The 23,690-nt window shown below is 45.4% G+C and overlaps 4 protein-coding genes across 4 annotated transcripts; 3 read left to right on the top strand and 1 right to left on the bottom strand.

Annotated features, from left to right (window-relative positions):
* Positions 1–1,029: 1,029 nt before the first annotated feature.
* Positions 1,030–3,580, top strand: LOC121838977 (1-phosphatidylinositol 4,5-bisphosphate phosphodiesterase eta-1-like). Its single transcript, XM_042294972.1, has 4 exons — positions 1,030–1,091; positions 1,847–1,906; positions 3,271–3,515; positions 3,553–3,580. Exons 2-4 carry the CDS (start codon positions 1,883–1,885, stop codon positions 3,578–3,580), a joined length of 297 nt encoding a protein of 98 aa, XP_042150906.1. The 5' UTR covers positions 1,030–1,091; positions 1,847–1,882.
* LOC121839111 lies at positions 3,554–8,333 on the top strand. The gene is made up of 2 exons (XM_042296450.1): positions 3,554–3,712; positions 4,565–8,333. Exons 1-2 carry the CDS (start codon positions 3,580–3,582, stop codon positions 7,222–7,224), a joined length of 2,793 nt encoding a protein of 930 aa, XP_042152384.1. The 5' UTR covers positions 3,554–3,579; the 3' UTR covers positions 7,225–8,333.
* A 1,013-nt stretch (positions 8,334–9,346) lies between these two features.
* LOC112265725 (extracellular calcium-sensing receptor-like) lies at positions 9,347–14,623 on the top strand. The gene is made up of 11 exons (XM_024443285.2): positions 9,347–9,591; positions 10,360–10,538; positions 10,758–10,861; positions 11,625–11,804; positions 12,012–12,412; positions 12,548–12,743; positions 12,948–13,157; positions 13,231–13,354; positions 13,479–13,672; positions 13,751–14,032; positions 14,136–14,623. Exons 1-11 carry the CDS (start codon positions 9,347–9,349, stop codon positions 14,556–14,558), a joined length of 2,538 nt encoding a protein of 845 aa, XP_024299053.2. The 3' UTR covers positions 14,559–14,623.
* A 1,631-nt stretch (positions 14,624–16,254) lies between these two features.
* LOC112265724 (extracellular calcium-sensing receptor-like) lies at positions 16,255–22,346 on the bottom strand. Its single transcript, XM_024443284.2, has 9 exons — positions 22,135–22,346; positions 21,417–21,711; positions 21,183–21,269; positions 20,661–20,927; positions 20,088–20,294; positions 19,663–19,935; positions 19,258–19,485; positions 17,261–17,384; positions 16,255–17,168 (listed from the first exon to the last, which is right to left on the bottom strand). The coding sequence occupies exons 1-9, from the start codon at positions 22,344–22,346 to the stop codon at positions 16,255–16,257; spliced, it is 2,607 nt and encodes an 868-aa protein (XP_024299052.2).
* Between the last annotated feature and the right edge of the window lie 1,344 nt (positions 22,347–23,690).

The following is a 23,690-nucleotide window of genomic DNA, read 5'->3' on the forward strand; positions in this document are numbered from 1 at the left end:
TAGGGGATGGTCTGGTTAATATACTGTACCAGGGGATGGTCTGGTTAATATAACACTGTACCAGGGGGGATGGTCTGGTTAATATAACACTGTACCAGGGGATGGTCTGGTTAATATAACACTGTACCAGGGGATGGTCTGGTTAATATAACACTGTACCAGGGGATGGTCTGGTTAATATAACACTGTACCAGGGGATGGTCTGGTTAATATAACACTGTACCAGGGGATGGTCTGGTTAATATAACACTGTACCAGGGGATGGTCTGGTTAATATAACACTGTACCAGGGGATGGTCTGGTTAATATAACACTGTACCAGGGGATGGTCTGGTTAATATAACACTGTACCAGGGGATGGTCTGGTCTGGTTAATATAACACTGTACCAGGGGATGGTCTGGTTAATATAACACTGTACCAGGGGATGGTCTGGTTAATATAACACTGTACCAGGGGATGGTCTGGTTAATATAACACTGTACCAGGGGATGGTCTGGTTAATATAACACTGTACCAGGGGATGGTCTGGTTAATATAACACTGTACCAGGGGATGGTCTGGTTAATATAACACTGGGATGGTCTGGTTAATATAACACTGTACCAGGGGATGGTCTGGTTAATATAACACTGTACCAGGGGATGGTCTGGTTAATATAACACTGTACCAGGGGATGGTCTGGTTAATATAACACTGTACCAGGGGATGGTCTGGTTAATATACTGTACCAGGGGATGGTCTGGTTAATATAACACTGTACCAGGGGAGGGGATGGTCTGGTTAATATAGCACTGTACCAGGGGATGGTCTGGTTAATATAACACTGTACCAGGGGATGGTCTGGTTAATATAACACTGTACCAGGGGATGGTCTGGTTAATATAACACTGTACCAGGGGATGGTCTGGTTAATATAACACTGTACCAGGGGATGGTCTGGTTAATATAACACTGTACCAGGGGATGGTCTGGTTAATATAACACTGTACCAGGGGATGGTCTGGTTAATATAACACTGTGCTGTACTTGGAGGGGTTGACTGAGGCGTCAATCTTTATCCACGTTTCAGTTCATGACATCTATGGGAAGGTAGGTACAGTACATTGCAGTGAGATAACCCTTCTATGGTAAGATAGGTACAGTACAGTCTGAGACATTCCTAGTATCCCTGGTCCTCTTCTCCACGTGTCACCATATGGCCTGGGTACCAGTCTCTTTCTAACCTCTTTGATATAGCCTGGGTACCAGTCTGTTTCTGGTCTCTTTGATATAGCCTGGGTACCAGTCCGTTTCTGGTCTCTTTAATATAGCCTGGGAACCAGTCTGTTTCTGCTCTCCTTAATATAGCCTGGGTACCAGTCTGTTTCTGGTATCTTGCCATGTCCTTATGGAACTGCAAAACATGATTTGCTTGACAATGCCAATGGAGCAGGCAAACACACAAACCGCTTTGGGACCAGGCTAGTGAGATCAGATCTGGGTACCAGGCTAGTGAGATCAGATCTGGGTACCAGGCTAGTGAGATCAGATCTGGGTACCAGGCTAGTGAGATCAGATCTGGGGAACCAGGCTAGTGAGATCAGATCTGAGTACCAGGCTAGTGAGATCAGATCTGGGTACCAGGCTAGTGAGATCAGATCTGGGTACCAGGCTAGTGAGATCAGATCTGGGTACCAGGCTAGTGAGATCAGATCTGGGTACCAGGCTAGTGCTACTCTGACCCTATAGAAAAGAAGTGGTCTGAAGGGGGAAAAAAATCAGTTTTAGCTTTTACATATACATATTTATTACACTTAGTTGTCAGCTATATAATTCTCCTAAGCTGATACCTTCTTCCTTTCCAGTGGAATCCACTAGTCCTGAACCCCAGCTTTACCATAATGCACTTTCTAGGAGCCCACAAGGTATCCTGGGTAGACTGTGTATGCTGCATGGCATCTGCACGACTGTCAACTGTTTCCACTGTGTGTGGTGGAGTGTATATGTTTTTAGATGTATTTCTTTGTGTATGCTACTGTATATCTAAGATTGGTATATTGGGTGTATTATGGATGTGTTTTCTTGTTAGGTGATTTTCTATGCATTTTATCAGTAATTATCGGGTTCATAAAATCAGAGCTCATGGCATTACTAACTACACAGATAATGGTAAAGAGGGACTATGTGCAAGGATTGTGAGTGAGAGAATGAGATGGTTGTTTGTCTGTGGTTAGTAGTTACCGTTATGCTATAGTGCCATCTAAAGGGCATGTCTTTGGCCACGGGAGAATCTCAACTGCATTGCCTTGATTCCCCATGTCCGCTCTCCTCGACCTCCTTCTCGAGACCTATTGGATGAGAAGGTTAGGACCTCTGACCTCATCCAATGGGTTTTGAGAAGGAGACGATGAGAGATGATGCAAGGAATCAAGGAAATGCAAATTGAGATTCTCCCCATGATGAACCTGAGTGGGAGTGGCAATGACAGCTCAGCACTTCATCTGAATTCATGTAAAGAAGTTTTGATTTGCTGAAAATATTTTGTTTTGTGTAGAGTGAAGTGTGTTAATGTTTTCAGTCTATATTGTTTCTCAGGCATGTTTGCATTGTGGTGGGAATACTGTGATGTGATTGAAAAGCATGACACATCTTATCTAACCTTCCTCACACCATGCAATTCATATTTTCATGCAAAATACTAAACACTTTCTCTCTCTCACCCCTCTCTCTTCATTCTTCTCCTCTCTCCCCTCCCTCTCTCTTCATTCTTCTTCTCTCTCCCCTCCCTCTCTCTTCATTCTTCTTCTCTCTCCCCTCCCTCTCTCTTCATTCTTCTTCTCTCTCCCCTCCCTCTCTCTTCATTATTCTTCTCTCTCCCCTCCCTCTCTCTTCTTCATTCTTCTTCTCTCTCCTCTCCTCTCTCTTCTCTTCATTCTTCTCTCTCCCCTCCCTCCCTCTCTTCATTCTTCTCCTCTCTCCCCTCCCTCTCTCTTCATTCTTCTCCTCTCTCCCCTCCCTCTCTCTTCATTCTTCTTCTCTCTCCCCTCCCTCTCTCTTCATTCTTCTTCTCTCTCCCCTCCCTCTCTCTTCATTCTTCTCTCTCTCCCCTCCCTCTCTCTTCATTCTTCTTCTCTCTCCCCTCCCTCTCTCTTCATTATTCTTCTCTCTCTCTCCCTCTCTTCATTCTTCTTCTTCTTCTCCTCTCTTCATTCTTCTCCTCCCTCTCTCTTCATTCTTCTTCTCTCTCCCCTCCCTCTCTCTTCATTCTTCTTCTCTCTCCACCCATCAGGGTCGTCAGCTGCGAGGCATCAGAGGTTTATTTAACAGGCCCTCTAAGTCGTCAGTAGACACCAGCTGTGGTTCGGCCCTCAGGAAACGCTCCATCAGTGACCACCTCCTCCGACGCACCGCCAGCGCCCCCGCCAACCGTCGCAAGAAAACCAAGATGAAGCTCGCTGAGTCCTCCACCTCCATATCAGACGGCAAGGACAGAGTGGGGGCCGGGGCTGGGGGGGAGGGGTCCAAGGACAGAGTGTGGGCTGGGGAAGGGGCTGGGGGGGAGGGGTCCCAGAACAGGGAAAGGGACAGGGAGGGGGTAATGGTGGAGAGACGCCCAACACCCCTCACCCACAGGCCCATCTCCATGCCCCTGGAGAGGCTACTGCAGGGACAGCTCTCCCTCTGCTCCCCCGACCAGGAGCAGACTGACCTGGGTGCAGACACACTCATCGGTGGGTAGACTTCCTCAGTAGACCTCACACACTCTTACATCAACCATAACAATTAACGGTATGCCATGTAACAAGCAATATGTTATAATAGATATCTAACACGTAAGAAGAAACCAACGCAAGAAACCAACCGACAGTGTAACAGCATCATGTTGCCTATTTCTCAGCGCAATACATGGCCTTACCTGTAAAGGCAGAGCAACTGGCTTTGTTTGCTATATGTGTGACATGATGCTTAGAGTTGTTGTCCTGTGCTCTCAGTGAAACAGTGCTATGGGTCTTATGTGAAATGTAATCTTCCTTGTTTCTAACTCATCATTTTCTAAGATATAGAAATAAAAATGTGTTTTTATGTGAATTGACAAGTCCAGGCACTCTATTCTTCCTCACTACTTTAACTTGCCTTTTCTGTTCCTTCTTCACTCTGTGGCGCTTCTCTGTAGTAGAGAACTGACTAGGATATCCCACCAGGTAAACCAAAACACCTCCTAAGGTTGCCTCAACCTAAAACATCCCAGTATTACATCATGCCACTGATGTAACTTTGTAAAAATTTCAAAATCTACATTTTCCTTTACATTTAAAAAAAAAAAATTGATCCCATTTGACCATCTGTTTTACGAAATTTGAAGTTCCCCCTAAAAAATGGATGTTCCTTCTGTTACCTGCAGTCTCATTCTCCAACACCCCTCTCACAGTCGCATTTGGTGGTACATTCCATTCGTCTCTGTGTTTGCTATTGGCTCGTGTTGGACGGAATGTGTCGGTTGGTTGTTGGTTGACTTGGTGTTCTACGTACGGCTGTGATATGTTTGAACCTTTACTGACTGTCTAACATGTCTGTTTCCACAGGAACGTCCCCCTTTAACCAGCCCGGGTCCCACTCTGTGGAACTCGTCGTCGAATCATCCACCTCCCTTGAGCACAAAGTGTTCACCCCTTCCATCAATCACAACAACGCACAGGATAACACCACAGAGTCTGACCAATCAGATGAGACCTCCTACCTGGTCATTGGCCGAGGAGGAGGAACTGTAGATGGTGACTCCAAAGACCAATCACAAGACAGAGTCAACCCACCCAGCAAAGCTGAGGACGTTTCTTCTCGCCAAAGGACATTGTGTCACCTCAGCAGCTCAACAGAGACAGAGAGCAACTGTTTACACGTACCAAGTGAGAGCAGACCAGAGACAACATTACTTAGTACAACAAACACAGCAACTTCCTCCTCTCCTTCCTCTGATCTCCCCATCTCCCTACTGAATGTGGACCGGTCCGATCTGCAGATCCCCGTCCCCCTACAGGACAGCATCATCTCACATCTCATTGACGCCGTATCCCTCAGCAACGATACCACCTACGGGTCTATTTCCGCTCTGATTGGTCAGTTTGACCTCACCGGCGACCAGAATGATTTCACAATGAACTCTGACCCCCACACCCTCAGTGTCATGTCCTGTCTGTCCGATCCTGCTGTCTGGGACTCCAGCACACCCTATAAGGTTACCATAGACTATACCACCCAATATAAAGACCCACACACCATCTCCTCCCCCCGCAAGGCAATGAACGGACCTATCACTCCTCGAAAAGCAAGCCAGACCCCTAACCACGCGAACCAGAATCTACTCTCACCCCACCCCAAAACCTCCCACACAGACCCCAATGCCCCCCTTCTCTTCTCCAGTCCTGAGACCACAGAGCTGGAGGAGGTCTATACCATCCTGGATGAGGAGGTCTTGTCTCCAGTCTCTGTCTACAACCTGAAGAAGCAGACCATCGGCAACATCCAGGCTGACTCTGAGGAGAGCACACCCATGGGAAGCCTGGAGCCTTCCCCAGCCAAGGTGCCTCCTCTCCTGGGGATAGAAGGCAATGGCAGCTTGGTGGGCTCACGGAGGGGTGTGGTGGAGGAGAAAGGAGAGGGCTACGGGGGTGAGTGTGATCCTAAAAGGTTGGGGTCAGTGGGAGAGTGGGGGTTGTCGTGGGGTTACACGTGCTCGTCCAACAACAGTACAGTGTCTGACCAATTCCTGTTGTGCCACGACACGGAAGGAAGTAGTCTGATGGAGGTGGAAATTAACGTAGACAAGGATCCACTGGAGATGACCCTGACATTACCGAGACACAACCATACCTGGGTCGCTACCAGCCCAACCAAATGCTACGCTGCTCCTCAACTCCAGCTCTCCCAATGTTCTTCACCCGTCAAACAGCCCTCACACCAGCCCTCCCCTCACCAAGCCCCATTGACAACCCCTCAAACTCAGCCCTCCCCCTGCAAAGGGCCCCCCAACCCCAGCCCCCTCCTCCTGAACAGCCATCCTTCCACTCATAGCAGACACATTACCAGAGCCTTCACCCAGCAGCACAGTTACAATGGTCCCACCCAGCCCCAGACCAGGAGCTACCAGGGTGGGACAGGGGAAGGACAGGGTCAGAGAGAAGCGTCAGCCTGCTTCCAGAATGGGTTCTCCTCCTCAGAGTGTCTGTCTGTTCTTTCTGGTCCAAGGTCTGTTAGCCTCCCCAGAGACAGAGGCCTGTACTCCCCCAGCTCAGACTGTAGTGTGGACTCCAGCCAGCGAGACTACGACTGCTTCAGACACTCCACTGCCTCGGGCTCCCACTACACCCAGCCCCAACCCCATCCCAAAACAGACACCCAGCTCCAACCCCTGACCCAAACCCAACCCCAATCAGACACCCAGCCCAAGCCACAAACCCAGCTCCAACCCCAATCTGGTTGCCCATCACTGCCCCTTTTGGGCTCCACCCTCACCCCTCCTCTACCTATCCTCAGACCATCCACAGCCCCCAGCCCCTGCAAGTCCAAGTCTCTGGGTGACCTGACATCTGAGGACATCTCCTGCAACTTCCACAGCAAGTACAACATCATCAGCCACAGCTTTATCACCCCCTGTATGAGGGAGCGGAGGAGGATGAGGGGCCTGGGAGGTCTGTCCCAACGGCTGCAGTCTGCAGACCCCCTCACTGAGCAGTTACGCAAACTAGTCACCCTAGAGGGGGATGACAGAGACGGGGACAGACCCCAGTCACCCCAGCTTACCCAGTTACAGATACCCCCCAAACCCTTCATACCCCCATCCTGCCCCTCCTCAAACTTTGTCCCTGACACCCAGGAGGACTCCCCGCCCCTCCTCTCTCGCCGTCTCTCCTCTCGGAGCCAGAGCCGTGTGCGTCACATCAACAATCGTGCTCGAGAGAGGCAGCGGGAGGCTCTAAAGCCCCGGGACATGAGCGCCCCCTCCAGCGTGGGAGGGGTAGTGCTGCGTACTAAAGTAGCAGCATGTCAGAACCCCCTAGCTAACAGACACTCCACAGGCTCTTACATAGCGGGCTACCTGGACCAGCTGGAGGAAAGGGGGCTGTCTGAGGGGGGGTGCACCACACTGGGGTACGGATACGGAGATCATTATCATGATGACTCTCTGCTGCCCACAGACTCCTGTATACAATCAGAACCGGAGGTCTACTTTCTGCTCAGACTCTGAACCCACTTCCTGGTTATCACCTACATAGAATGATGTATAATGTACTTCCAAAATGCAGCAAATCAGCTTCCTGCTTAGGACCAAGGAAAAAAACATATATCATGGTTGGGCTGTCCAATAATACTTTCAGATATAAAGTCAAGTACCTGATTGGGTCTGACAGTCTTGTCTGTTAATGTAAATATGTTTTTTATTCTTCTTCATGTCCTGATCAGAATGTTCTTTAAATGTAGTTTGAACAGACTGTTAAACTACTTCCTACTTTGATTGTACCCATTTCCTGTCCTGTCTGTTCTTGTAATTCTACTTCCTGTTCAAGCTAACGCCATCTACTATAAAGCAGAAAATAAGGAAACTTTAGAAATGTGTTTAACTCTGAAGGGAAGTGTTGTCTTGGTCTTTGTACATTTTAAATGTGTATTAGTATTATCAGAGGCCCACAGACATCAATGCAATGTCTATTCCACGTTAGTTCAACATTAAAATGACGTGGAGACAATGTTGAATCAACCAGTGTGTGCCCAGTGGGTGACCACTTTTAAGGGATGGGATCTGTTGCATCAAAGATCTTCCTCAAGTGTTCCTTCTCCTCTGATTGTCCTCTGTGTGCTGGTGTTGTTGGTACATATTCTGCTGTAGATTCGTTTTTAATTTAAGGTGTTGTCATTTAGTTGTTCTGTTTTCTGCATGTTAAATATCCAGCATGACTATGCATCGATCTGTAGACATCACAGTGCACTACTATCTTTTCACAGAGTAAGTAATAGTGGGATTGGATGAAATACTCGGACTTCTCACTTTCTAATATTTTAAACATTATGACATATTTGAAACTTTTTGAGTTTACATGCTTGAATTTTTTTTTTACAATTCATTTAATACAGACTGCAAAAAAAAGGCTGAAAATTGGGAGCTGGTTATTAAAAAAATGTTAACAAGAACTGAAACACACAGTGGAATAGGTAGGGAAGGGTTTCGACGAGACCAAGATGCATGTTTTTATTCTTCTTTTCAGTGTTAAACCCTTTTTTCTTTGTATGGTCACTCGGAACATTACTGTGAGCATTTTCCTACTGATGTAATAAAATTCATAAAAAATGTGACTTGAACGCAACATGTCTGTCTGTTTGATTACTGGTCTTCTATTTGCTTATCTTGATGTTTGTTTTTGGTGTCTTTTCTTCTCTCTATTTTCCACCATCTTTCTCTCCATTTCTCTCTCTATTTGCCACCCTATTTCTCTCACCGACTCACTCTCTAATTGTATTCTATGTTTATCGGTGTTGTAGCCACCGGGGTATACAACTACTCTTGCCATGGCATGTACACACACACACACACACATGCACACGCACACACACACAGTCCCCCCTCCCTGCCTGTGTTTTTGTATCTTGCTGTGTGTGGATAATGGGATGTAATTGCTTGTGAAATGAGCAGTAAGGGAGATGAGAGAGAGAGCACCTGTGGCCATCTAAATCCTCAAACTATTATTTGGAGATTAAGTCACACTATCCCTTCAGTCCTGGTCCTTGTACCCCAGTCACCCTCCTTCCTCACCCCACCATACTTCCATGATTGGTGCAGCACAAAACTAAAAACATATTTTTCAAAATTAAAAGTACCCCTGTCACTCTTGTCTCTAATCGTTTTGTGCTATCCCTAACAGCAACACTCAGGAGGCCTGTGATTTAGGGTCTCAGTGTGTCATCTTGTTTACTCTGTGTCTTCTCTATGATCTCTGGTCATTATAAATACCCTCCCTTATCCTCCACTGGGCCAGATCAGAGGAGCCTGCTGCCAGACCAAGCGCTGGGAGATAGAGACTGGTCGACTACTCAAGCTTGTCTTCACCTGACGAAGAACCACTGAGGCTGATCTGTGCTACATAAAACATCTGGGAGCGAAGTTCATAAACTTTCCCCCACCAGGCTGGATGTAAAGACTGGGAGAATTTCTGATCATAATCTTTACACTCTTTTTGACTCATCTGTATGTTTCATCATTACAACTGTGGTGTAGTTTTTCATGTTTTATTCAGTATTTAGAAATGACATTGGGACAGGTTTTGGTCTGGTCTGGTCAACTGCCTTCCTGTCTGTGTGTCCAGAGGAGCTCCCCCATGTCCCCCTGGTTCACCTGGCTGACACCGGCCATTCCCCTGCTACTGCCCTGGCTGGTCAGGGATGGGTCAGGGATGGTTCAGGCAACTGTGTGTTCACGGTGGGATCGTTCGGTTGGTCTGGATGACCGTGGTCTCTCCCAGGAAGGTGAAGTCGTGATCGGTGGTCTCATCCCCTTCCATAACCTCCCTCCTGCTCCAGACCTGAGCTTCAGCCAACCCCCCGACCTGCAGGCCTGTGTCAAGTAAGTTATTTCATTTATTTCTGTTCTCTAACTTTTTTTATCACACTTTTCTTGCGTCTTTCTTTTCAAAGCTTGTTGAAATGAGATTTTAATCCTTGTTTATTCTTTTGATGTAAGTAATTTTCTTTCATTTTGGAACAGCATTTAATTTTTAGCAGGACACTTTTCTTTCTTTATTTTTCTAGCCTTATTTTTGTTTCATGTCAGACTTGATCTAAATGTTGTTCTCTTCAGAAGACTGGAAAATGGACCATTGGACTTGTACTTTTTACACAGAATCTTAATCAATTAAAATTGAAATGATAAATGTTTTGCTGTTGACACAGAATCATAATCACCTCAAAATGAATTGTAAAATTGTTTTGCAGACAATTTCAAATCTGATGTTAACAAATTGTCTGCAAAACAATTTCAATCTTTGTTTTTGTCCAACTTCTCACTTCAATTCTAATGTGTGTCATCTCAGAGAGAGAGACTGTATTTGCTGTAGCACAGTGCTCTATTTCTCTGAGTACAATGAGGCACGGCATATTTCTTGTAAATGCAAACACCTAAATAATATTGCTGTCACAGATTGTGGTATTTTTCCATCGTGTTCAGCATGAAATATATTTTTGTTGTGCTGTTTTATGTTGAATGTTGTTTCTCCTCACAATAAATTACATGAATCTGATTACAGGCTTACATCATCCTCAATTACACATGATGAATGTTTCTCTGTCATTCTCGCTCTCTCTCCTGTCTCATGTTTCACATCCCTGCTCTCAGTTTCCAAGAGGAACCATTGCAATGGGCACATGCGCTGGTGTTTGCGGTGGACGAGATTAACCGTAACCCCTTCCTGCTGCCGGGGGTTCGGCTGGGCTACCGTATCCTGGACAGCTGTAATCAGCACCCCTGGAGCCTGCGAGGGGCACTGTCCCTGGTGTCAGGGGGGGACATCAGATGTGAAACTACAGAGATTTCTAACCTCAAATGTGATTTTAACCACTAACCTCAACCTCATCTTTACCTAAAATTAAAATGTAATGAAATGTATTTGCCAAAATAGCCAATAATATTGTGAAGACCCTACACTAAATTAATACCAAATATTGTAGTTCATGTACTTGGTATCATGTGGTTCTGATTAAACATCCATGTTATTGGTATTCTGTCCCGTCCAGCACAGCCACCTAGTGACTGCCCTGTTCCTCTGGTCATTGGTGATGCATCATCCACTCAGACCATCATCCTGGCCAGGACCCTGGGGCCTCTCTCTGTGCCTGTGGTCAGTCTCTCTCCACACAACTAGGAAGTGCAATGGCTATAAAAATTGCCATAATACTTTAATTCATCATATTTCAGATAGTCTAGTATTTACTGAGATATTATGAGGGTATTTGGTACTTCATAAGAAACATATTGATGTCATTGTGTCCTTAGTCTCTCTCTCAACAACCAGGTTATATACTGAGTGGACAAAACTTTAGGATCACCTGCTCTTCCATGACATAGACTGACCCAGTGAATCCAAGTGAAAGCTAAGATCCCTTATTGATGTTACTTGTTAAATCCACTTCAGTCAGTAAAGATGAAGAGGAGGAGACAAGTTAAAAGATGTAAAATATGTTTTTTAAGCCTTGAGAAAATGTATACATGGATTGTGTATATTGGCCATTCAGAGGGTGAATGTGCAAGACAAAAGATTGTGAACGTGGTATGGTAGTAGGTGCCAGGCACACCGGTTTGTGTCAAGAACTGCAATGTCGTGTGTACCAAGAATGATTCACCACATCCAGCCAACTTGAAACAACTGTGGGAAGCATTGGAGTCAACATGGACCAGCATCCCTATGGAACGCTTTCGACACCTTGTAGAGTCCATGCCCCACCGAATTGAGGCTGTTTTGAGGGCAAATGGGGGTGCAACTCAAGGTGTTCTTAATGTTTTGTACACTCAGCTAGAAAGATTGTGATAATGCTTTAATGACTTATAATTCATCTGGTCTGGTATTTAGTGAGAAATGATTGATTCAATGGCGTTGTCCTCAGATCAGTTACCAGGCCAGCTGTGGCTGTCTCAGTGACAGACAGGAGTTCCCTAACTTCTTCAGGACCATCCCCAGTGATGTCTACCAGGCCCTCACCATGGCCCGGCTCACCTGGCTCTTGGGATGGACCTGGGTCGGGGCTATTGCTGTAGACAATGACTACGGTCGTCTGGCCATACAGGTGTTTCTTTATTTTACATCAAATTTTTTCTACGACTTTATTAATTCTTCCTCAGTTTACAGAAAAAGAACTGCAGAATTTAATTTACATCACAAAACAATTGTATAGAAAACTGTATTTTGTTTATTTACATTATCTCGAATACTGGATACTTAAAAATATATTTTCATCAACTTAGTATCAGTATTGTGACAATTTGATCCCCAGGTGTTTGAGGAGGAGATTCGGGGGACGGGGGTGTGCCTGGCGTTCTTTGAGACCCTCAACCGGGCGAACCTGGTGAGGGATGTGAAGCGAGCAGCAGACACGGTCCAGGCCTCGACAGCGCGGGTGATCCTGGTCTTCCTCTGGTACACTGACATGGGGGCGTTACTCCTGGAGCTTGGGAGGAGAAACGTGACGGACAGGCAGTTCCTGGCCAGTGAGGCATGGAGCACCAGCGGACAGCTCCTGAGAAACCCCGCCCTCTTTAAAGTCGCTCAGGGCGTCGTGGGTGTGGCTATCCGCAGTGCACCTATTCCTGGCTTTGAGGCCCACCTTCGAAGTCTCAACCCCTCTCGTCGTCCCGGAGATGTCCTGTTGAAGGAACTCTGGGAAACGGTGTTTGGGTGTAGCCCTGGAGCAGCACATGGACACGGCACGTCTCTGCTCCCCTCTCCCCTTCCTCCAACCCCCTCTGTGTCACTACCACACACCCCTCCTCCCACCTCCAGTTCCCCTCGTCCACTCCTGGCCTCCTGCAGTGGGGCAGAGACTCTGGAGGGGATACAGAGCCCCTTCACAGACACCTCCCAGCTGAGAATAACCTATAATGTGTACCTGGCTGTGTATGCTGCAGCCCACGCCCTCCACAGCCTGCTGTCCTGCCCCCAGAGACACAGCCCTACCTGGGGCAGCAGCTTCACCTGCTCCCTTCCTTACAACATCAGCCCAGCGGAGGTACTCTCATCCATTGCCCGTGTTAATTAGGGATGATTTGCAAACACTTAAATAAATCAGGGGAATTGGTCATGCCAATGTAATATTTTTTGTAATTTAATATCAATAAATATTCATGTTTACTTAAGTCACTATGGGGATATGTTTTGAGTTATTACATCATATTAACAGTTTAATGGTCATGTTTGTCTCCATTCCTCCAAGCTGTTGCAGCACCTGAACCAGGTGAACTTCACCACTACACTTGGGGAGCCGTTCTACTTCCGGGGCGCAGACGTCCCTGCTGTGTACGACCTTGTAAACTGGCAGGCCACGCCCCAGGGGTTGTTCAAACTTGTCACAATTGGCCGTGTAGACGGGTCCAATCTCCTCATCAACCAATCAGCCATCCAGTGGAACACAGGATCTAATACGGTAAGAAAGACTATTTTTAAAACATGAAGTGAATGGTTTTGTTCAATTGAAATGAATTACATGGCATGTACAGGTGCCTGTGTCAGTGTGCAGTGACAGCTGTCCCCCAGGCACCCGTGTAGCCAGGAAGAAGGGAGAGCCTGTCTGCTGCTTCGACTGCATCTCCTGTTCTGAGGGAGAGGTCAGCAACACCACAGGTCAGTGAACTGAATATCATCAGTCTTCTCACATCACTGAGGTGGGTGGTTATTCTCACAGTCTGTGTGTTAATGCTTACTTAAGACTTATTAGACTGAATAATTAATGATGCTTTTCTCCCAGGCTCTTTGCAATGTGACAGGTGTCCTCTGGAGTTCTGGTCCAACAGCCATCGGACTGCCTGCATCCCTCGTCAGCTCGAGTTCCTCTCCTTCAATGACGTGATGGGCGTCACCCTGACCACTGTTGCCGTGTGCGGCGCTGTGGCAACAGTGGCTGTGTTTGTGTTCTTTGTGTACCACCGCAACACCCCTCTGGTAAGATCTTTATTAAAGTGTTGAATGGGATCAAATTGCTAATTCTTATAGGGTACCATGTGTGTGTAACCCTTCCAGGTGCGGGCCAACAACTCGGAGCTGAGCTTCCTGCTTCTCCTGTCACTCAAGCTCTGCTTCCTGTGTTCATTGGTGTTCATTGGCCGTCCCTCTGTGTGGGCGTGTCGGATCCGCCAGGCAGCATTTGGGGTCATCTTCGTGCTCTGCCTCTCCTGCCTCCTGGTCAAGACCATTGTGGTTCTGGCTGTGTTCCGCTCAGCCAGGCCCGGTGCTGGGCAGCTGATGAGGTGTTTTGGACCCGTTCAGCAGAGAGGGAGTGTCTTCCTCTTTACCAGTGTTCAGGTGAGCGCTTTAACATTAAAATAACTTCAAAGTCACCAAACTGATTTAATCAGTCATTTACAAGATATTTAAATTGTGTTTGTAATTGTGTTTGTAAACGCAGGTGATCATTTGTGCCGTGTGGCTGTCCGTGAGCCCTCCCCTGCCTTACCGTGACCTAGGCGTCAAGGGGTCAAAGGTCATCCTGGAGTGTGAAGTGGGCTCTGTGGTTGGCTTCTCTCTGGTGCTGGGCTACATCGGCCTGCTGGCCTCCCTCTGTCTCCTCTTAGCCTTCCTGGCCAGGAAACTCCCAGACAACTTCAACGAGGCCAAGCTCATCACCTTCAGCATGCTGATCTTCTGTGCTGTGTGGATTTCATTCGTCCCTGCCTACATCAGCTCTCCTGGGAAGTACGCAGACGCTGTGGAGATATTCGCCATCTTAGCTTCCAGCTTTGGGTTACTGCTCTGCATCTTCGCTCCGAAGTGTTACATCATCCTCCTGAGACCAGAGAGAAACACCAAGAAACACATGATGTCCAAATAGGAACCACCAAGAAATACATGATGTCCAATTAGAAACCACCAAGAAATACATGATGTCCAATTAGAAACCACCAAGAAATACATGATGTCCAATTAGAAACCAGCAAGAAACACATGATGTCCAATTAGAAACCAGCAAGAAACACATGATGTCCAATTAGAAACCACCAAGAAACACATGATGTCCAATTAGAAACCACCAAGAAACACATGATGTCCAATTAGAAACCACCAAGAAACACATGATGTCCAATTAGAAACCACCAAGAAACACATGATGTCCAATTAGAAACCACCAAGAAACACATGATGTCCAATTAGAAACCACCAAGAAACACATGATGTCCAATTAGAAACCACCAAGAAACACATGATGTCCAATTAGAAACCACCAAGAAACACATGATGTCCAAATATAGTCTTCATTGTGTTTAGTTAATAACACCATCTCACTATTGTTTTGTATGGTAAAACCTTAACAAGGAATTACATGATACATTGTATAATATTTACCAGCAAGTTACATATTTAACAGACAATACCTAAAGTTGATGGACACAAATGAACAGGACTTTTCTACCCTGCTGGTTGCGTATGTTTCTAATGATTCAATAGTGACTCATGGTTGAGTCAACAGTGAATCAATAGTTAGTCAACAGTGAATCAACAGTTCGTAAGTCTTCCTCTGAATCACAATATGACTATTCTTTCCCATCAATTTAATGACATCCATTTCTCCCCTGAATGTCAGTTCTGAAAACAAATCAGTTCAATTAGATATGGTTAATGAAAAATTTTGTTTTCTCCTTTCACATTTTATAAGGTGTGTAATTCTCTCTTCCAACATGACACAGTTTCCTGAAATTTTAATAAAATATATCGCTAAATTTCAACTGTTCAATAAAAACACATTCTGCAACTCCTTTCAAGTCAAACTGTTTTATTAAATGAAAATGTGCATAAATGAATAATTAATTATTGGGTGAATAAGTGTGGCAGCAGAATCCTTGAGAAGGAACAGGGAAGTTAAGCTGTTCCACACAATGTGATGATTAAATTGAAAGCGTTTCGATGCAGAAACCCACTCATCGGGGATAACCTATCCCATAGAAGATTAAAGCCACGCACACAGACAAATTAAATACATTCAAAGCCTACTTAACAGGCCAAGGAAATAATATTTAGTCACAGAACATCATAATTATAATCAATAACATGCTACTACACATCACTAGAGTGCTAACAAAACAATAAAATCTCTTTGATTTAATTTAATTTATTGCCATCAAACTACAAACAGAAGTGAAAACAAAAAGGAGCTACTTCAAACTATTTGAGACCATCATTCTCTGTTACTATACATTTCTCCTTTCCTTTCTTTGCATTACAGAGTGTGAAGTAAATCCCTAGCAGGCATAGTACCTCCACCTAGTGTTCATATTTCAGATCAGCGCAGAGGACATGAAGAAGACGAGAAGAGGAATCCACTGTAAACTGCTGTTATGGTATTGAGCCTATGGGAGAATCTCAATTACTTTTCCATGATTCCTCGTGTGCTCTCTCCTCTGTCTCCTTTTCAAAACCCAATGAATGAGGTTAGATATCCCGCCCCTCCTGACCTTCTAATCTAATTGGTTTTGAGATGAAAGCGAGGAGAGAGGACGTGAGTAATCAAGGAAATGGAACGAAGATTCTCCCTATGTCTTGGTTGTGGCCCGGCCCATCAGAGCCTTCTTGGTGTTCCTCTCTGGCCTCAGCAGGATGATGTAACACTTTGGGCCGAACAGCGCCACCAGGATGCCAAAGCTGGAAGCTAAGATGGCGAATATCTCCACAGCATCTGCATACTTCCCAGGAGAGCTGATGTAGGCAGGGACGAAGGAGATCCAGACAGCACAGAAATTCAGCATGCTGAAGGTGATGAACTTGGCCTCGTTGAAGTTGTCTGGAAGATTCCTTGCCAGGAAAGCCAAGAGGAAGCTTAGGAATGCCAGGAGGCCGATGTAGCCTAACAACGCTCCGAACCCTGCTACCGACCCCACCACACACTCATATACAATCTTATCATTATGGTAGCGCGTGTTTTTGTGTGGAGTTGGAGAGGCTGAAACCAGCCAGGCTGTGCAGATAGCAGCCTGAAATGAGGTGAGAACCAGGACTGTTCCTCTCTGCTGCCCAGCACCAAACCACTTCAGGCTGGAATTGCCCCCAGGCTTAGAGGTCCTGAACACAGCCAGCACCACCATTGTCTTCACCAGTATACAGGAGACACAGAGAACAAAGCTGATACCAAATGCTGCATGCCTCAGCTGACACGTCCATAGCCGGGGCCGGCCAATGAACAGCAACGAGCACAGGAAGCAGAGTTTGAGTGACAGAAGAAGCAGGAAGCTGAGCTCAGAGTTGTTGGCCTTGACAACAGGCGTGTTCCGGTAGTGGGTGAAGATTCCGAGGACCACAGCACAGATGAGGGCTCCTAGCAACGAGGCGGTCATCAAGGAGATGCCCAGTGCTTCCTGGTAGGAGAGGAACTCAACCTTCTTAGGGATGCAGAGGTCACGCTCCGGACTGGACCAGAAGTCCTCTGGACACCTCGAGCACTTGGCCGAGTCTGACAGAAATGCATACGTAGAAAATGTGGATAACATTTTCTCCAGCCCCAAACCACACTCAAATACTTTAAATTGTATTAATTTCACTGACCTGTTGTGTTGCTGACCTCTCCCTCAGCACAGGAGATGCAGTCGAAGCAGCAGACAGGCTCCCCCTTCCTCCTGGCTACACGGGTGCCTGGGGGACAGCTCTCACTGCATACTGATCGTGGAGGCTATAAGGACGAAGGTGAGGGGGAATTTAACCTTTATTTAAATAGGCAAGTCAGTCAATGAACAAATTATTTTTTACAAAGACGACCAAGGAGGGAGAATCAGACTTTAATATGCCCATAATTATACACCCATATTTATACACCCATGTTTAATGCTTCTTTGCCCTCCACTGGTATAATTTGACACTGTTTCTGTTGCAGTAGTGAAATATAACTACAGTTGAAGTGGGAAGTTTACATACACTTAAGTAGGAGTCATTTAAACTTGTTTTTCAACCACCCCACAAATGTCTTGTTAACAAACTATAGAATTTGGCAAGTCGGTTAGGACATCTACTTTGTGCATGACAAGTCATTTTTCCAACAATTGTTTACAGACAGATTTTTTCTCTTATAATTTACAGTATCATAATTCCAGTTGGTCAAAAGTTTATGTTCACTAAGTTGACTGTGCCTTTAAACAGCTTGGAACATTCCAGAAAATTATGTCTTGGCTTTAGAAGCTTCTGATAGGCTAATTGACATCATTTGAGTCAATTGGATGTGTACCTGTTTATGTATTTCAAGTCCTACCTTCACACTCTGTGCCTCTTTGCTTGACATCATGGGAAAATCAAACGAAATCAGCCAAGACCTCAGATTTTTTTTTGTAGATCTCAAAAACTCTGATTCATCCTTGGGAGCAATTTCCAAATGCCTGAAGGTACCACCTTCATCTGTACAAACAATAGTACGCAAGTATAAACACCATGGGACCACGCAGCCGTCATCCTGCTCAGGAAGGAGACGTGTTCTGTCTCCTAGAGATGAACGCACTTTGGTGCGAAAAATCAAAATCAATCCCAGAACAACAGCAAAAAACCTTGTGAAGATGCTGGACGAAACAGGTACAAAAGTATCTATATCCACAGTAAAACGAGTCCTATATCGACATATCCTGAAAGGCCGCTCAGCAAGGAAGAAGCCACTGCTCCAAAACCACCATAAAAAAGCCAGACTACGGTTTCCAACTGCACATGGGGACAAATCGTACTCTTTGGAGAAATGTCCTCTGTTCTGATGAAACATTAATAGAACTGTTTGGCCATAATGACCATCGTTATGTATGGATGAAAAAGGGGGAGGCTTGCAAGCCGAAGAACACCTTCACAACCGTGAAGCACGGGTGTGGCAGCATTATGTTGTGGGGATGCTTGCTGCAGGAGGGACAGGTGCACTTCACAAAATAGACGGCATCATGAGGTAGTAAAATTACGTGGATATATTGAAGCAACATCTCAAGACAACAGTCAGGAAGTTAAAGCTTGGTCGCAAATGGGTCTTCCAAATGGACAATGACTCCAAGCATACTTCCAAAGTTGTTGCAAAATGGCTTAAGGACAACAAAATCAAGGTATTGGAGTGACCATCACAAAGCCCTGACCTCAATCCTATAGAAAATTTACGGGCAGAACTGAAAAAGCATTTGCGAGCAAGGAGGCCTACAAACCTGACTCAGTTACACCAGGTCCATCAGAAGAAATGGGCCAAAATTCACCCAAATTATTGTGGAAAGCTTGTGGGAGGCTACCCGAAACAAGTTAAAGTTAAAGTTAAACAATTTGAATCCAATGCTACCAAATACTAATTGAGTGTATGTAAACTTCTGACCCACTGGGAATGTGATGAAAGAAATAAAAGCTGAAAAAAATGTCTCTCTACTCTTATCCTGACATTTCACATTCTTAAAATAAAGTGGTGATCCTAACTGACCTACTTCAGGGAATTTTTATGAGGATTAAATGTCAGGAATTGTGAAAAACTGAGTTTAAATGTATTTGGATTAAGGTGAATGTAACTTCTGACTTCAACTGTATATAACTTTACAAATAACCTTTTTTGACTCAAAGTTCCAAAAAATTCTGTCCTCGTCCAGTGTGAGCTCTTGTCCTGCGGGGGCTGATTCGTCCATCACACCCACATTCTCCACCTGAACGGTCCCGTCCTGGAGCCACGCCCAGTTCATGATGTCATAGATGGCCAAGGCATCCCCGTTGTCATCGAAAGAAACGCGATCACCTAACCCTGTGGTGAACTTAACCCTCTCAAGGTAATGGACCAGCTGGTCAGAGGAGGGGGATGGAGGGAACAGAGGGAAGAGAGGAAAGAGGAGGAGATTATGTAGACAAAAGACAGTATGAGGTAAGGGGACCTTGACTTAGAAAACAGGAAAAGGAAGTAAACAGTTGGCAAAGTGTACGTCTGCATCTGTTTGTGTGTGATTGTGTGTGTGTCCCACCTGCCAGGGCTCCAGTCTCTCTAGACTGGCACAGCTGTGCCCACTGAAAGGTCCTCTCCCTGGCACACACTGCAGAAGGTCATGCAGGGCATGGGCCAGGGCGTACACTGCCTTATACGCGCTATACTCCGGCCTGAGCTCAGACACGTCCCCATAGTTGGTCTCCACATCCCTCAAGTCCTCCTGACCTGTACATACATCACCCCCAGCCTCCACCCAACCTGCTGGGGGCTCCAACCTACACCCAAACACAGCCTCCCAGAACTGTCTCACCTTAACAGAACAGAGAAGGAAATGTTATAGAGGAACACTAGTTTTTTTCTTCTACATTGTAGAATTTATAGGCAAAGTAGCCCTTTAAATGTTTTAAACATAATGTATAAAGTAATTAAATAAATGGTTGGAGTTAGAGACAACTACTTCACCATGTTGTTTCCAGGGTTATTGTCAGGTTGGTCGTTGGGGCGGACACTAAGCAAGAAGTCCCGGAGGCCGGGTATCTCTCCACGACGGATGGCGATACCCAGGGTACCCCCCAGGTAGGGCATGAGACGGGGGGTGTGAAACACAGAGGAGGAGGACCAGGCTTCACTGGCGATCCACTGGAGACCCTTCACATTCTGCACCACCACCTTGTAAAACAGGTTTTATACTTTATAATCAGACCACCCCAATGGTAATACGCTGTAACACTTTTATACACTGTTGTTTGTGAGAGTAACATCCTACAGCTGTTATGGCTGTTATGGCTGTTAGGGCTGTAGAATGCATTTGATGATAGTATGAGGAAAATACGTGCTTACTATGACTGTGATGTGTGGTTGTCCCCCCCAAGATATCTTAGGATGGATGCACTAACTGTCCAGGGACACCGATATGTAAAATATATGCACACATCACTGACTGTAAGTGTCTCTGGATTAGAGCCTCTGAAACTAAAATGTGAATGTATTGTAAGAGTTATTTTAGATCAACTGTCAAGATAAAATCATCTGAACCTCATCCACCAGAGGGAGCAGGTAGGCCTCGACGGAGAACACCACCACCACACGAGCAGAGGAGCTCTTGATCTCTCCCACGATCCTCTGCAGCTCAGTGGGGCGGTTGTCTTTGGGCAGGACCTGGGAATAGGCCACACAGCCCCCTGACTCGGCCAGGCTTGAGTGGAAGGACCGGGCAGCATGAACTCCGTAGTCATCATCACTGAACACCAGTCCCACCCAGGTCCAACCCAACCGACGTAGGATCTGGATCATGGCTCGCACCTGAGATCACATCAACAGAGATTAGACATTACTGATGTTATTACAGAGATTGGAGAGTATAGAGAGATCAACATAAACTACATACATTATTTTTGTCACCTTTTATTTAACCTTATCTAGGCTTTTTAAATGTATTTTATTTACCCTTATATTTAACAGTAAATGCCATTACACAGTATGAAGTGTATAGTGAGTATACATGGGAGCTGACGGTTCACTGTGTAATTATGTCATTGTAGCCTTCTAGAGACAGACCTGGAAGGCGTCACTGGGGATGGTTCTGAAGAAGGATGGGTATTTTCCCCGGTCGCTCAGACAGGAACACGTGGCGTAATGACTCACCTGAGGGAGAGAAATATACAATGATTATTTTTTTTATTCTTCAATGACTTAATATAATAGAAATGTTTCATGCCTAGACACATTTAAGACCAATACAAGAAGGACATTTCCAATCATGATGTCATCTTTCTATTCTTTCTGATTTACCATGGGAACCCGGAACAGTCCTAGGACACTGGAGATGGCGATGGAGTGTGTGGACCCTGGGTCTCCCACGATCCCTAACACCGGGGGTGACCCAGAACAAGTCTCATCCAAAAAGAACTCTTTCTCTGTCCCACTGGCCAATGACATGGCAGCACGGAGCGATACGCCCAACTTCTGGCAGTTGTCGTAGAGCTGGTATCCGAGCGTGATGTTTGGCAGAAGGTCAGGGTTTCTGTTGATCTCATCTACAGCAAACGCCATAGTCTGGGCCTGCTGGAAACCAAAACTGGTAAAACTGAAAAGGAACATTCAATCAATTTGTAAATGTTTTAAATCGCTCTAGAGGTGTTGAACCCTGTGCGCCTCTTAAGTGGTGTGTGTGAGAGAGTTGTCATAAGGGGTTGAGAGGAGAAAAAAATTACCTTTGTCAAGGATAGATAATAAAATAGCTTTTATCTTAAGTAAAGGTAAATTTGCTAAGAAAACAGGAATAATGATTGAAAACAATGGAATACACACGATTTATTCACATATATTTTGAAACCGCAATGTACTATTCACCAATGTAACAAGAACCCAGTAGGTCTCCGGCACCAGGGTTGGTTAACACTGATCATAGTGAGGCTTCTTATAGTAGGGATGTCTATCTGTCCTTTTTAGGAGAGGTGCAGACACACATCCAGTCCAGTCCAGTCCAGTCCAGTAGATGAATACTCACCCCTCACAGTAGAGCTGCTGGGGTTCTGATGTGAAAGACAGTTCAGGGAACACAGTGAAGTAGTGGACCTCAAACAGACCTCCCAGAATCACATCACCCTTCTGGTACATCCCATTCAGACTGAAATGCTCCCGCAGACGACAGGATGAGGAAGTGGACGAGGCAGAGGAGTAGTTCAATAGAAGGCTCAGAGATGAGGAGTTCAGTATCATCACTATAGATAGGTAAAGGTTAATATATTGCCTGACCCTCATAGCTGTACTCTGTCTCTCCCCCTCTCTCTCTTGCTTACTCTCTCTCCCTCTCTTTTATATTGTCAGCGGAGGTTGACACTGTAAAGCAGGGAGAGGAGTGGCAGGGGGAGGGAGTTGGGGGGGTGGCAGGGGGTATGCAGGGTGGAGGGATTGCAGGGGTAGGGGAGGGTTGTTAGGGGGAGGGGGTCAGAGTTGCAGGTAGGAGCTGAAACGTGGGACTGTCAGAGAAAGACGATATGTGAACTGTTGCCACACAAAAAGGGCAACCAGGGAAGAACAAACACCATTCTAAATACATATTCATGTTCATTTATTTTCCATTTTGAGCTTTATCTATTAGCACATTGTTACAACACTGTATAGAGACATAATATGACATTTGAAATGTCTCTGTTCCTTTGAAACTTTTCTGAGTTAAATTTTTTATGTCAATTTTGTTTATTATCTTTTTCACTTGCTTTGGCAATGGGGTCATATGATTCCAATGCCAATTAAACCTTTTGAATTTAATTGAAAAAACTATTACACACCTCCAAGTTATTCCACCATGTGTCCTGTAGGTGAGCTGTTTATCTCCCTCCCCCGCTTCCTCTCCCTCTCTCTCTCCCTCTCTCTCTCTCTCTCTCTCTCTCTCCCCCTCTCTCCCCCTCTCTCCCCCCCTTCACAGATGTATCAGTTTATGGCTAGGTGTCTGTTATTAGGGGGTCTTTAGCTCCAGGCTAATAATGAGGCTGTGATGAATCAAGAGACACACACAGAGAAATCAAAATAAAATAAAACTTGATTGGTTGTGTACACATATTTTGCGAAATGTTATTGTGGGTGTAATGAAATGATTATGTTCCAGCAGTGCAGTAACAATGCAAAACAATACAGGCAACAACAACAGGCAATTAGGATGTGGTCTATGGCGCCGACAGAGATGGCCGCCTCGCTTTGCGTTCTTAGGAAACTATGCAGTATTATGTTTTTTTGTATGTCTTATTTCTTACACTGTTACCCCAATCTTAAGTCTTGTTACATACAGCCGGGAGGAACTATTGGATATAAGAAACATCAACATCAACATCAGTAACGCTCGTCTTCGTAAGGAAGAGTGGACCAAAGCGCAGCGTGGAAAGTGTTCATGATTTTTATTGTCAAGAATCAAACAAAAATAACGAACACAAAACATTTCCGTCACAAACACTAAACGGAAAACAACACAAAACCCAAACAGAAATGACAACTTATGTATGATCCCCAATCAGAGACAACGGTAGACAGCTGCCGCTGATTGGGAACCACACTAGGCAAAACAAC

This window comes from Oncorhynchus tshawytscha, linkage group LG13 (genome assembly GCF_018296145.1).
Source record: "Oncorhynchus tshawytscha isolate Ot180627B linkage group LG13, Otsh_v2.0, whole genome shotgun sequence".
NCBI lineage: Eukaryota > Metazoa > Chordata > Actinopteri > Salmoniformes > Salmonidae > Oncorhynchus > Oncorhynchus tshawytscha.

Coding starts and splice junctions, on each gene's coding strand:
- LOC121839111 (XM_042296450.1), top strand. CDS start 3,580: ATGGTGGAGAGACGCCCAACACCCCTCACCCACAGGCCCATCTCCATG. Junction 3,713..4,564: donor GGGTGCAGACACACTCATCG/GTGGGTAGACTT, acceptor CTGTTTCCACAG/GAACGTCCCCCTTTAACCAG.
- LOC112265724 (XM_024443284.2), bottom strand. CDS start 22,346: ATGATACTGAACTCCTCATCTCTGAGCCTTCTATTGAACTACTCCTCT. Junction 21,712..22,134: donor CAGCAGCTCTACTGTGAGGG/GTGAGTATTCAT, acceptor GTTCCTTTTCAG/TTTTACCAGTTTTGGTTTCC. Junction 19,486..19,662: donor AGAGACTGGAGCCCTGGCAG/GTGGGACACACA, acceptor TCCTCTGACCAG/CTGGTCCATTACCTTGAGAG.
- LOC121838977 (XM_042294972.1), top strand. CDS start 1,883: ATGCACTTTCTAGGAGCCCACAAG. Junction 1,907..3,270: donor ACTTTCTAGGAGCCCACAAG/GTATCCTGGGTA, acceptor TCCACCCATCAG/GGTCGTCAGCTGCGAGGCAT. Junction 3,516..3,552: donor GAGGGGTCCAAGGACAGAGT/GTGGGCTGGGGA, acceptor GAGGGGTCCCAG/AACAGGGAAAGGGACAGGGA.
- LOC112265725 (XM_024443285.2), top strand. CDS start 9,347: ATGTCCCCCTGGTTCACCTGGCTGACACCGGCCATTCCCCTGCTACTG. Junction 9,592..10,359: donor GACCTGCAGGCCTGTGTCAA/GTAAGTTATTTC, acceptor CCCTGCTCTCAG/TTTCCAAGAGGAACCATTGC. Junction 10,539..10,757: donor GTCAGGGGGGGACATCAGAT/GTGAAACTACAG, acceptor TGTCCCGTCCAG/CACAGCCACCTAGTGACTGC.